We start from the raw sequence: 14,229 nt of genomic DNA on the forward strand, positions 1-14,229 counted from the left end.
CCGCTTGACTTTGCATTTCAGAATATCTGACTCTAGGTGAGTGATCACACCATCATGGTTACCTGGGTCATGAAGAACTATTTTGTATAGTTCTTCTGTGTATTCTTGCCACCTCTTCTTAGTATCTTCTGCTTCTGTTAGGTCTGTACCATTTCTGTCCTCTTGTGCCATCTTGCATGAAAATTTCCCTTGGTATCTCTAATTTTCTTGATGAGACCTCTAGTCTTTCCCATTGTATTGTTGTCCTCTGTTTCTTTGCGATTTCTAAGACTTCACTGAGGAAGTCTTTCTTATCTCTCCATGCTATTCTTTGGAACTCTGCATTCAAATGGTTATATCTTTCCATTTCTCTTTTTACCTTTAGTGCTAGCAAAGTAATGCTCAAAATTCTGCAAGCTAGGCTTCAACAGTATGTGAACTGTGAACTTCCAGATGTTCAAGGTGGATTTAGATAAAGGCAGAGGAACCAGAGATCAAATTGCCAACATCCGTTGGATCATCAAAAAAGCAAGAGAGTTCCAGAAAAACACCTACTTTTGCTTTCTTGACTACACCAAAACCTTTGACTGTGTGGATCACAACAAACTGTGGAAAATTCTTCAAGAGATGGGAATACCAGACCACTTGACCTGCCTCTTGAGAAACCTGTATGCAGGTCAAGAAGCAAAATTAGAACTGGACATGGAACAACAGACTGCTTCCAAATTGGGAAAGGAGTACGTCAAGGCTGTATATTGTCACTCTGCTTATTATGTGCTTATGTGCAGAGTACATCATGAGAAACACTGCACTGGATGAAGCACAAGCTGGAATCAAGATCACCAGGAGAAATATCAATACCTCAGATATGCAGATAACACCACCCTTATGGCAGAAAGCAAAGAACTAACGAGCTTCTTGATGAAGGTGAAAGAAGAGAGTGAAAAAGCTGACTTAAAACTCAACATTCAGAAAACTAAGATCATGGCATCTGGTCCTATCACTTCATGCAAATAGATGGGGAAACAATGGAAATAGTGAAAGATTTTATTTGGCGGGGTGGGGAAGGGAGGGCGGTGCTCCAAAATCATTGCAGATGGTGATTGCAGCCATGAAATTAAAAGATGCTTGCTCCTTGGAAAAAAAAAATATGACCAACCTAGATAGCATATTGAAAAACAGAGACATTGCTTTACCAGCAAAGGTCCATTTAGTCAAAGCTATGGTCTTTCCAGTGGTCATGTATGGATGTGAGAGTTGGACTCTAAAGAAAACTGAGCACCAAAGAATTGATACTTTTGGTCTGTGGTTTTGGAGAAGACTCTTGAGAGTTCCTTGGACTGCAAGAAGATCCAACCTGTCAATCCTAAAAGAAATGAGTCCTGAATATTCATTGGAAGGAATGATGCCAAAGTGAAACTCCAGTATTTTGGCCACCTGATGTGGAAAACCAACTCATTGGAAAAGACCCTGATGCTGAGAAAGATTGAAGGTTGGAGGAGAAGGGGATGACAGGGAATGAGAATGAGATGGTTGGATGGCATCACTAAGTCAATGGATATGAGTTTGAATAAGCTCCAGGAGTTGGTGATGGACAGTAAAGCCTGGCATGCTGCAGATCACAAAGAGTTGGACATGACTGATGACTGTACTGAGCTGATTTTACTGGAGATAAAGAAACAAAAAGGAAATAAAATGTATGCTGCTGCTGCTGCTAAGTCTCATCAGTCATGTCTGACTCTGTGCGACCCCATAGACGGTAGCCCACCAGGCTCCCCCATCCCTGGGATTCTCCAGGCAAGAACACTGGAGTGGGTTGCCATTTCCTTCTCCAGTACATGAAAGGGAAAAAGGAAAGTGAAGTCACTCGTCATGTCCGACTCTTTGCAACCCCATGGACTGTAGCCCACCAGGCTCCTCTGTCCATGGGATTTTCCAGGCAAGAGTACTGGAGTGGGGTGCCATTGCCTTCTCCAATAAAATGTATAAGAAAATATTTAATTTTTTGCTATTAAAATTATTTTCAGTCATTTTACAGAAATACTGAAATCCCTGAAGATGTAACTACTGGGAGAAAAAAAGCCAAAGTGGTAGAATTATTTTTAAAAAAACTTTATGGTTATTTACAGTTAAAATATATATACATATGCATATATTTTTATAACCTATAGTTTTTAATTTAAAAAATCTGTATGTTTTCATATATGATTGCAAGCAATTACACTCATTTAATTTTAGTACTGTAAGCAAGCCTCAAAATTAAATGCCAACATTTGGGGCTTAAAATTAAATAAGCCCTATCATATTGTTTGTCACATTATGTTGCATTCCTTATACTGTTTATTTACAGACTTAAAGGATTATAAACAAAATCCAATAGTAATTGGTTCATAATATAAAATATCCTATTTAAGTTATCCCCTTGGTGAGGATAGAAGGAAGGTTAGACTTTTTTAGCTTTTCAGCTTTTGACGTAATTTCCATGCTGGTAGTTCTTTCCATCTTCTAGAGTACTTGTGTTTCATTATGATGTTATTTGCTTATAGCTTAGAATAATCTAAGCAGATCGTCTACCAACCATGACCAGGAATCATATAATTGCCCATAAACTGAGTGTCCTCCATCCAGTTGGGAACCATTCATTGTATACTGTCTGCACTAAGAAGCTAGGTTAGCTTTTGTTGTTTTTTATCATCGATGCTTCTCCCTGATGGCCTCCAGCATGAAACCATTTGGCAAAAGTGACGTCCACCTGAGTTTAGTCAAGACCCATGTGACTTGGGTTATTATAGAAACACTCCCCACTCCAGGTCACTTCCAATCCCCACTGAGAAAAATAGGGAAAATTAGAGGTTCAAGAGAAAGTTTCCCTGATAGAACCTGCCCAATATCACTGCCAAGAGGTGATGATAAATTGTCCCTTATAATAAAAGTCATAATCTTTTTAAGGAAGCAATCAATACTTAAACTATTGGTGCATTTACTAAGAAATTAGTAAAATGCAAGTTTTACCCATTGAGTATCATAACTTAATAATTCAATACAAAAGTTCAATATAAATATCATGAAGTTTATTTAAATGATGATTGTGTCAAGTTTTATAGCTTCTTGTTCCTTTGTGTCTTCAGTGAAAATGAACAAGTAAATGAAATTCTAGTGTTTAGCTCTTTAGAGTAAGAGGCATGTATCATCTGGTGAGTCATTCCTTGGAAGATTCTGGAGTTCGTCATGAAGTTTTCTGTTCTCAGCTTGCAATTTCTCCTTGAGCTTTTTAACCTCTTCCTAAAGAGTGATACATAAAATGAAAGAGCTGAGCAAAAAGTGGTGTCCAGATCATTGTTTATGGAAAGTCCCAGTCACTGACTTTCCCTTACTTATTTTAAACAATCAGTAGTAAAAGATAGTCCCTAATTCCTCCTTTCCATTCATATCCATTTTACCTCTTACTCTTGGTTTCCTACTTGTGTAATTCTTCTTCCCGGTCTGTTTCTATAGCTGCAGAAACATCATCTCTCAATCCCTGAAATATTGGTATCCCAAGAATTATATCCTAAGGCCCCTTCTCCCTTTGTCCTGAAGCAATCTGAATCACATCTTGACTTCAGTTCTCATGTACACACAAAGGAACATCAGATCTAGTATTACAAGGAGAGGTTGAAATTAGTAAAATGCACATTTTATCCATTATGAATATCATAACTATAACTCAATACAAAAGTTCAACTGGGTGGTCTAGGTGATATCCTCAATCAGGTGATGACTCTGAGCCTTAGATAAGGGAATTTGTTCCATGTCTCCACAGTCATGGGGTTAAAATAGAAGGAAAGAATGAGATCCAAACCCCTAGATTGAAAATACTGCCCTTCGGTGTGGGTGTGTAATCTCAAAATTGTCTTGAAACAGTTCTTGGAAAACAAGAACCTACAGGTAGATCAGCCATGATGGGGAGGATGCCCTTTGTCTCCTAAGGGTGCTCACAGAAGAATGTACGACTAGGTTTGTAGATATGAAAGCATTGCAGATCCCACTCACTGGGAAGGCTGTTTTGATAATTTGCTAGGCTGTGTGATAGTGGCATTAATTATCTCTTTGGAACTTAATTTTTCTGATCAGAAAGATGGGGGCATAATGGCCCTGATTCACTGAATAGACTAGGTTAAAGAATGTATGTATGGTGCTTTGTACAGTGCTTGGTAGATAGGAACTACTGCCAACGGAGTGATAATAATAGCAGAGGACTGGATGAAACAAACTCTGCAAGTTAAAGGCCTTCAGAACCAGTAACAATTAAGGTAAAGACAGGGGTTTGGACATAGTAATATGAGATTAATTTAACAAGGTAATCTATGACCAAAGGAAAAGACTAGCTAGAAAAATGAACAAAATAACAAAAAGACTAATTACTGTGGGTTAGAAATGTCCTTGGATTTTGCTTAACAAATTATAGTGCTTATGCTGTGCCAAGCACCATTCTAAACTCAAATATTGACTCATTTAAGCTTCAAAATAGCCCTATAAAGTAAGTAATATTAATATAACTATCTCCAAACAATATATTTAGTAAGGTGGAGCTGGGTTTCTCACCCACACTATTTGATTCCAGAGTCTTTGCCCTAGGCTACAGTCTTATGCTGCCTCTTCCACGTTGTTGGTGCTTCGTGTTCTCATTGATACAGAGAGGGGAGTGTGATTAAAATCCAGAGATGAAATAATTGATGAGTACCTGGAGCTGACGTTCCATGGCCCTCTGTTGCAGTGCCTCCTGGTATACTCTGTTTGTCTCCATTAGTCTCACTTGTTCCTGATGGAATATCTTCCTGGACTCCATCATTTGCTGATGCTGCATTAGACTTTCCATCAGCCTTTGTGCTTCAGCCTTTATAAACTCTTCTGTTATACCTACCTCGGAGAGGAAGAAAATGACAAACCTGTCTAGGATTAAAGTACCCTTCCTTCTGCCCCCACTCCCTTATTTGTTATTGCCGCTACTTCATAGGTAAAATTTCCTTGGTCATTTTTTCTCCCTGCATGTAATCATATGATAGCTGAGGGTATATGCTCTATTCAGGTATAGACTGAGGAGCTAAGAATGGTACATCTTTGCCATTCTAGCTCTAGTTTAATGATCCCAGGTTTAACCAGGTCAAATTAACTTAAAATGTGTAGAATTTCTGTGTTGCATTTTTTTTCCCCATTTTTTCCTCACCTTCGATCTCCTTTTCCATTGCTGTGAGAGCCAGGTCTGTCTGCAAAATGGTAACACTCATAGACTCCTTGGACTCTAAATATTTCTGAAGAGCTTCCTCAGCCTAAGAACCCGAAAAAATATAATCAGAAGTAAAAAATGATTCAGTTCAGTTCAGTTGCTCAGTCGTGTCCGACTCTTTGTGACCCCATGAATTGTAGCACGCCAGGCCTCAATGTCCATCACCAACTCCTGAGTTCACTCAAACTCACATCTATCGAGTCAGTGATGCCATCCAGCCATCTCATCCTCTGTCGTCCCCTTTTCCTCCTGCCCCCAATCCCTCCCAGCATCAGAGTCTTTTCCAATGAGTCAGCTCTTCTCATCAGGTGGCCAAAGTTTGGAGTTTCAGCTTCAGCATCAGTCCTTCCAATGAACACCCAGGACTGATTTCCTTTAGGATGGACTGGTTGGATCTCCTTGCAGTCCAAGGGACTCTCAAGAGTCTTCTCCAACACCACAGTTCAAAAGCATCAATTCTTCGGCAATCAGCTTTCTTCACAGTCCAACTCTTAAATCCATACATGACCACTGGAAAAACCATAGCCTTGACTAGACAGGCTTTTGTTGGCAAAGTAATATCTCTGCTTTTGAATATGCTATCTAGGTTGGTCATAACTTTCCTTCCAAGGAGTAAGCATCTTTTAATTTTATGGCTGCAGTCACCATCTGCAGTGATTTTGTAGCCCCCCAAAATAAAATCTGACACTGTTTCCCCTGTTTCCCCATCTATTTCCCATGAAGTGATGGGACCAGATGCGATGATCTTAGTTTTCTGAATGTTGAGCTTTAAGCCAACTTTTTCACTCTCTTCTTTCACTTTCATCACAAAAGTCTAGTTCAATTCCACAATTATTATTCTTCCTGTCGTCATTGAGTTTTCAAATAAGTACCCCCCCAACAAGCCCCCCATAATTAATACATAAAACCAAGGATACCTGTATTCCTTTCCTGGGCTCCTGATTGTACTTTGCCTTCAGCTCGTCTCTCTGCTGAATGAAGAGACAATGGCCCCCGGGTTTTGAATAAACCCCTTGCTTCACATTTTCTTCTAGAGGATGAAAAATATCCTGAAGTAAAGCTGAGCAATGATTCTGTGATGCCTCCAAGTTTCGTTTATGAAAGTCATTCTGTTTGGCTGCTAGCTGCATCTTTAAGGGGACAAAGGCCCATGGAAAAGGTATTACCAACACTTCAGTATTTTTAGAAATGATTCACAAAGAGAATCTCTGTATTTTTTCTGAGAATTCAAAGACTACAAGCAATACTATATTCTTTCTACCAAACCTATTGTAAAAAAGTTCCATGGATAATACACTGTAGAAAAGTGACTTTACTTTTGTATCTGAAGTCTCTGGACATCCCTTTCTTTTGCCTCTTCTACTTTAGATAGAATCTTCAGACTACAGATCTCTAGCCTCAAGCCCTAATTTTAAATGCAACCTACTGTGTTACTATTGTTTCAATATTATATTGGGTCTGGGATTTCCAGTGAGGAGGTAGAATGGATAATTGGCCTGAATAATGAGCATATGCTATTAAACCTGAGGAGATAATCTTTTAGTAGAGCGTTTGGCAATTCTGTATGCTTGATTAATAAAAAAGGAAAGTTAATACTTTATGAATACAATTTTTTAAGGGATAAGATTGCTTTGAAAAACTCGTCCATGGGTGTAACATAATAAGATGAGTTATCTGTGTGTGAAACTTTCAGAATCTACAGGGTCTAGGGGCTTCCCTGGTGGCTCAGTAATAAAGAATCTACCTGCAATGCAGGAGATGTGGGTTCGATCCCTACGTTGGGAAGAGATTCCCTGGAGAAGGAAATGGCAACCCACTCCAGTACTGTTGTCTGGGAAAACCCATGGACAGAGGAGCCAGGAGGGCTACAGTCCATGGGGTTGCAAAAAGTAGGACATGACTTAAGACTAAATAATGACAACAACAGTTGGGTCCAGGGTAGTTATATGCTTTTTGTTGTTACTTGTCTTCAGAATAATAGTGAAATCTTGGTCACACAAGTGATAGTCATTATCTCTCAGTCTAGTAAGAATTGTTTTTCTTAAGTCCACGTTTTGTATTGCATAGCAACATTTTGCCTTTTATTGCCCCTGCTGCTGCGGCTGCTGCTGCTAAGTCGCTTCAGTCGTGTCCGACTCTGTGTGACCCCATAGACGGCAGCCCACCAGGTTCCCCGTCCCTGGGATTCTCCAGGCAAGAACACTGGAGTGTTGCCATTTCCTTCTCCAATGCATGAAAGTGAAAAGTGAAAGTGAAGTCGCTCAGTCGTGTCCGACCCTCAGCGACCCCATGGACTGCAGCCTTCCAGGCTCCTCCATCCATGGGATTTTCCAGGCAACAGTACTGGAGTGGGGTGCCATTGCCTTCTCCATTTATTGCCTCTAAGTCCCATGAGCTATAGCAAAAAAACTTAATTACCTCTAATTTTTTCTGGTACCCTTGGTCCTCATCCTTGAAAGAGTTCTTCATGAAGACTTCAATGGCCTCTTTCTCACTGGCCTTGTGCAGGTCCAGCAGTTCCTGAAGGGTTTCTGTGGGCAGCTGCAGCTTCTGGCCCATCTGCTGGTCATAATGGGCAATGGCCTTTTGCACTGCAGCTGAGTTCTTAATCTGGGCCAAGGTCAGGATTTCACTTTCCATGCAGGGCAGATCCCTACTGTTGATGGCATTGACATAGGTCTGCACTAGGTTCTCTAGATCTTCACAGGGGGAAGAGATGCTTGAATTATTTGCAGAGAAAAAGGACATGCTCTGAACTAATTCTGAAAATGTTAATTTAGCATATTCAGCCTTCTGCACAGTGTTCAAATGGCCCAAGTAAGTTCCTTTGGGAAATTATGTGATCAAGAAGACAGATCTTTCATTCTCTGAGAAAAGAAAGTGTTCAAAGGAGAAAATTGAAGATTTGTGTGATGACCTACATTTCATCACTTTCTAATTGAGCAATGAGGAGATGGTTATACAAAGTTGTGTGTATTCATTTATTTAGAATACTGTAGACCTTTTGCCTGTTTACTCTTCCCTTTCTTTCTCTCTTCCTCAGATTTCTATTCCCTTCAAAATTCCCTTTTGTCATCTACTTGAACATGTAAAGCTGGTGAGTGTTACCCTCACCTGAAAAAGCACAAAGTAGGCAAATTAGACCAGGTCACCTTACTCTTTTTTGGAACTTTCCTGTTTATCCTCATCCTTTGCCTCCTTGTGTTTCCACTCATCTTCCCTTTAGATTGTAGCAATAATTTACAATACGGACTTCCCTAGCTCAGACTGTAAAGCATCTGCCTACAGTGCAGGAGACCCGGGTTCGATCCCTGGGTTGGGAAGATGCCCTGGAGAAGGAAATGGCAACCCAGTCCAGTATCCTTGCCTGGTAAATTCCATGGACAGGGGAGCCTGGTGGGCTATAGTCCTTGGGGTCGCAAAGAGTTGGACACGACTGAGTGACTAACACACAATAATTTACAAAGTTCCAAGACATAGAGTATTTAGGAACAATTGGATTGAGAAGTCTGCTTAGATTTCTTGAAGGGTTTTAGACAATCTGGGCATCTGTTTGTTTAATGTTTATGTTAAATATGTTCCATTTCTACAATGTATGTCTTCCCATTTTCTGCCTATCTAAGGCTGTGGCACTTAACAAGTACTCACTGTATTGGTGGAATAAGTGCTGCCAACCCATGTGGGTTAGTCTAGTTCAACAGTGGATCGTTTATAGGCAGAACTTTTTTAACTTGACATTTTCTTCAGATTATTCTTCCTATTTTATCTTATTTTGCAAGCATTACTAAAAACATCTAGAAATATTTTTGGAAATATTTAATAAATATGATACCTATGATTTTCTTGGTAGTATCTAACTATGCATTTTTAGCATTGACAGTGGAAGGAACAGTGCTCTCAGTCTCTATTTTGAATTGAAGGAAAACCCTTGAAAAGGTACTCACGAGATCCACTGGCCTTGATGCCTCCTGAAAGAGTTTTAGTCTTGGAATTGCTAAATATGTAGGAACAGAATTCTGCCACTTGTTGTACAAACTTAGGATCCAGATCATCATTATGTAGTGTCTCAAGCTGGGCAAGCTTCTTCTGGTGAGTGGGCAAGTCAAAAATGAAGCATTTCTTTACTGGAAAGAATTTCTGTATACACAGACGGGGCAGATTAAAATTTTGAAGATGTTGGTTGGTGCCTTTGGAGGGAAAAATAGGATTTATTTAGTATCAAATTAACATTCATTTTAATCTATTTCCCACAAATAAATATGCCCTCTACCTGATGCTGGGCTTCCCTTGTGGCTTAGCTGGTAAAGAATCTGCCTGCAATGTGGGAGACCTGGGTTCAATCCCAGGTTACAAAGATCCCCTGAAGAAGGGAAAGGCTACCCACTCCAGTATTCTGGGCTGGAGAATCCCACTGACTGTACAGTCCAAGAGGTCACAAAAAGTCGAACACAACTGAATGACTTTCATTTTCACTCCCTGATGTTATTTACTTCACTACATTTTCACAAACCAAAGCAAAAGCTTAAAAGGTGATCAACCAGGGAAAGGAAAATGGAAAAGTAATTTGCTCCAAGAACAGGGAATAATATAATTTAATATGGACTTTATTAGTTTGTTTAAATTAATAGTATTAATTATTAACAATACAATTAATAGTATTATTAGTATTGTGTATTATTAATAGTATTATTAATAATTAATTAAAATAATTTAATTACAGTGATTAAAATAATTATTAATAATTATTATTGATCAATTATAATAACTACTTAGTTATTAACTGTTATTAATAGTATTATTAATACTATGTATATAATACTATTAATACATAGTATTATTAATACTATGTGGTCGTTTAGTCAGCTGAGTAAATATAAGAAACTATAAGTTTAACCAGCAACATACAAGAGATAACTTCTTGTGCTATTTTTCTCCCTCTTTCCAAAATTGGAGTCCCTTACCTTGCTTTGGCCTCAGTGAATTCTCCAGATATTCATCTGCTGTGATGAGTTGCCCATTTGCTTCCAGGCCAAGGTAGAAATCTCTCAGAGTCCACACTAAGTCTGGACAGATTCTCACAAAGTCAGCTGCATCATCTACCCTGTTAAGATTAGGTGAGGTATCTATTCTGAGCAGATGTGACAGTTCTGTCACATAGCTGAGATGCAATTAAGGAAAACTTTTGGAAATAGGACTGCATCTGAGCCATATTTAATTCCATGCCTTTATATGCTTTTATATTCTCTTTGGGTTGTAACCAAGTCCCCATTTCATTCAGTAAACATAAGGACTTTGTCTTGTTCTTTTAATGTTCACAGTGTTTTCACCTTTGTGTTTGATACACAAGGACTCATGAGCTGGTGAATGGAGGAATTCTTTCTGGCTTTGGTACCATCCTGGGCCACAAAAGGATACTGCAAGAGGTCGATAGCTCCCTGGTCAATTTTGTTCATGGTGTTGTATACAAAAGTACTACACAATAGTAGTGCCAGTACAGATATATGGGTGTCATTTGTCTTGTCACCCTAGAAGTCAGAATAAATTTCAGTCATGGCTCATGGCACTCCCATATGAGCAGTTGCTAAAAATAGACCCTTGATCTACAAATGTTAAACCGGACAAACTAAAATGGTTGTGAGAAACATGGGAAATTTAGTTCTGTCATTAGCATTGATAATTTTATATAAAACCATATTTTGTTAACTTATCAGTCCCTCTTGTAACTGGTTAGGTATTTGCAAAATCGATAGTCAAAGTTACTGAAGGTCACCAGAGTAGTTAAAATCAAGATTTTCAACTGTGTAAAACAAAGTTGGTCTGTATGCATAATACATGCATCTATTTTATTGAGTAACTATTATACACAGGGAAGTTCATATTACTGATCTTATCTGATACTCAAAAACAATGCTGTGAGAATAAGGTGCTAACCACTGTCTCTATGTTACAGGTAAGTAAACTAAAGCAAAAATGGGTGGATCATTTTGAATTGTGGTAAATCAAAAGCAAAATGAAGACATGAAAAACAAGAGAAGTACAAGGGAAAGATCCCGTTTTGTGCTCAAGCCAGCTCATACCAGCTTACAACAGCCGGTTGTGTACACCTTTTCTGAGCCTTGAGTTTAGTGACTTCACTTTGGTAGCTTGGAGTCAGCTGTGATGGGAGCGCTTAGAAAACTGGAAAGTACTACAAATCAAGGCTTTTTTTCTTGCCAGATAGAAGTGGGAAAATAACATGCATCTCCTGTGCAAATGATAAAATGGATGAGACCAAAGGGGAAATAGGAGATTTGAGGAGACTTATTCTTGCTTGTCAAAGTCTTAAGAGCTGCAAGTACTAGGATCCTGATTTGGACTCAAGTTCTGCTGCTCTGAAGCCCACTGCTAAGCTCTGGCCTCTGCAGGGTCACTCATGACGGTGACTTTTTTTGCACCATCTCTCTCTTCAGTTCGGTTAACTGCCTAGCTCCACATTAGCACAGTCTCCCAATTGTGATTCTGGCTTTCACACCTATTTTTCTCACTTCAGGTTTCTAAAATTTGACTATTAAAAACAAAAAGGGGAAAAAACGTATACCCTGGTCAAGTAGAAGTAAAAAAAAAAGTCTCCCCATGTAAAGAGTGTTCAGGGATGAGGAGGTTGATTAAAAAGAAATTCTTGTTCCTTACCTTCTCTACGTCTCCGAGTCCCTCAGTGTCAAGAAGAACCAGGGTGTGGTTTGGTTTCTTGGGGTGAGGCACACACCACATCCAGATGCCCTTCGTGTGAGACTGCACTGTAGATCCAACTGAGAATCCTACAGGGGGAATTGAGACGCTGTAATAGAGGAGTGGATCTGGAAACTGGAGACTGTCTTAATCAGTGAGCTACCATTTAAGGAAAGCAAGGCGAGGATATGGCAGAAAATATAACTCTGTATTGTGATCTGAATTACAATAGAGGAATGCGATAATAAGAATGCCAAGTACCATAGGGCTGGAAATTTGACATTTCTTTTTTTGCAAGAATATTATACTATCAAAATTTAGTCACTTATAAATACACATGTAGAAGTTATTTCATTGATGTCTTCTTATAATTGGAAAGTACTGTAATTTTTTTAAGTAGATACTGAGGGAAAAAATGAGGTGATATGTCAGAAGCAGAACTCTACCTTTCATCTCCCAGAAGATCATTTGCTAAATTTGAGCCAAGCATTAGCTTTCAATATTCCTCCCAAGTCTCTAACTTCCTCTCCTCACATCACTGTGCTGCACGCAGGGAGTGTGGGTGGACAGAAGGGACTTGGCTGGGCTCTGCTGGTGTCACTCACCCTTGTTCTTCCCAGCCAGCTTGTTCATCAGGTAGGATTTGCCTGTGCGGTAGAGGCCCGTGATAGCCACCACCGCAACAGGCTGCCTGATGGCAGACAGGATCTTCAGAGCTTCTGGATTAACCAGCAGTGGCCCATTAGTGTTCTCAATGAGGCACAAGGGTTCTGGCATGTGAATCAATGGGGCTATGTCCATGGTGTCACCTGATGTTCAAGGAAAGACATGGGATAGACTGAAGTTTCTATTCTTAAAGCAGAGAAAAGTCATTTTACTTCCTCAACCTGTAGACATACTTCTCCCCAGATGGTCTAAGTTTCTGAATAAGTGAATAATAATAAATAAAAAGATAGATAAAAGGGTCATAATAAATAAGTCCAAGCCCTTCAAATAAGAGAAGTCCTAGACCCAATAACACAAGAGAAGACTCTACACATGGACACCACCAGATGGTCAATACTGAAATCAGATTCATTATATTCTTTGAAGCCAAAGATGGAGAAACTCTATACAGTCAGAAAAAAAAAAAAAGAAGAAGACTAGGAGCTGACTGTGGCTCAGATCATGAATTCCTTACTGCAAAATTCAGACTTAAATTGAAGAAAGTTGGGAAACCACTAGACAATTCAGGTATGACCTAAATCAAATCCCTTCCGATTATAGGGTGGAAGTGACAAATAGATTCAAGGGATTAGATCTGATAGAGTGCTAGAAGAACTATGGATGGAGTTTCATGACATTGTACAGGAGGCAGTGATCAAGACCATCCCCAAGAAAAAGAAATACAAAAGGGCAAAATGGTTGTCTGAGGAGAGCTTACAGATAGCTGAAAAAAGAAGAGAAGTGAAAGGCAAAGGAGAAAAGGAAAGGTATACCCATTTGAATGCAGAGTTCCAAAGAATAGCACAGAGAGATAAGAAAGCCTTCCTCAGTGATCAGTGCAAAGAAATAGAGGAAAACAATAGAATGGGAAAGACTAGAGATTTCTTCAAGAAAATTAGAGATACCAAGGGAAAGTTTCATGCAAAGATGGGCACAATAAAGGACCGAAATGATATGGACCTAACAGAAGCAGAAGATATTAAGAAGAGATGGCAAGAATACACAGAAGAACAATACAAAAAAGATCTTCATGACCCAAATAATCACGATGGTGTGATCACTCACCTAGAGACAGACATCCTGGAATACGAAGTTAAGTGGGCCTCAGGAAGCATCAACATGAACAAAGCTAGTGGAGGTGATGGAATTCTAGCTGAGCTATTTCAAATCCTAAAAGATGATGCTGTTAAGGTGCTGCACTTAATATGCCAGTAAATTTGGAAAACTCAGCAGTGGCCACAGAACTGGAAAAGGGCAGTTTTCATTCCAATCCCAAAAAAGGCAATGCCAAAGAACGTCAAACTACCACACATTTGCACTCATCTCACATGCTAGCAAAATAATGCTCAAAATTCTCCAAGCCAGGCTTCAACAGTACGTAAGCCATGAACTCCTAGAGGTTCAAGCTCTTTTTAGAAAAGAAAGAGGAACCAGAGATCAAATGGCCAACATCCTCTGGATCATCGAAAAAGAAAGAGGTCCAGAAAAACATCTCAGTTCAGTTCAGTTCAGTCGCTCAGTCATGTCCGACTCTTTGTGACCCCATGAATCGCAGCACGCCAGGCCTCCCT

General features: G+C 39.4%; 1 protein-coding gene across 3 annotated transcripts in view; it reads right to left on the bottom strand.

The window, feature by feature from the left end:
* Positions 1-3,028: 3,028 nt before the first annotated feature.
* The window catches only part of GBP5 (guanylate binding protein 5), a 16,302-nt gene continuing 5,101 nt past the window's right edge, over positions 3,029-14,229 (bottom strand). Inside the window, exons 2-12 of one of the 3 annotated variants that reach the window (XR_827097.1) lie at positions 12,559-12,762; positions 11,915-12,042; positions 10,661-10,770; positions 10,207-10,403; positions 9,190-9,432; positions 7,664-7,944; positions 6,163-6,375; positions 5,186-5,288; positions 4,703-4,878; positions 3,420-3,614; positions 3,171-3,261 (exon numbers count right to left, since the gene is read on the bottom strand). Coding sequence is in view for 2 of the 3 variants with exons in the window: in XM_010860367.1 (XP_010858669.1) it covers positions 3,148-3,261; positions 4,703-4,878; positions 5,186-5,288; positions 6,163-6,375; positions 7,664-7,944; positions 9,190-9,432; positions 10,207-10,403; positions 10,661-10,770; positions 11,915-12,042; positions 12,559-12,754 (1,761 nt within the window). In the remaining variant the exon portion in view is untranslated. Of the gene's footprint in view, positions 3,615-4,702; positions 4,879-5,185; positions 5,289-6,162; positions 6,376-7,663; positions 7,945-9,189; positions 9,433-10,206; positions 10,404-10,660; positions 10,771-11,914; positions 12,043-12,558; positions 12,763-14,229 lie in introns of all 3 variants that reach the window. The other 2 variants (XM_010860367.1, XM_010860368.1) reach the window with 2 other exon arrangements.

Source organism: Bison bison, unplaced genomic scaffold (genome assembly GCF_000754665.1).
Source record: "Bison bison bison isolate TAMUID 2011002044 unplaced genomic scaffold, Bison_UMD1.0 scf7180017864466, whole genome shotgun sequence".
NCBI classification, from domain to species: Eukaryota; Metazoa; Chordata; class Mammalia; order Artiodactyla; family Bovidae; genus Bison; species Bison bison.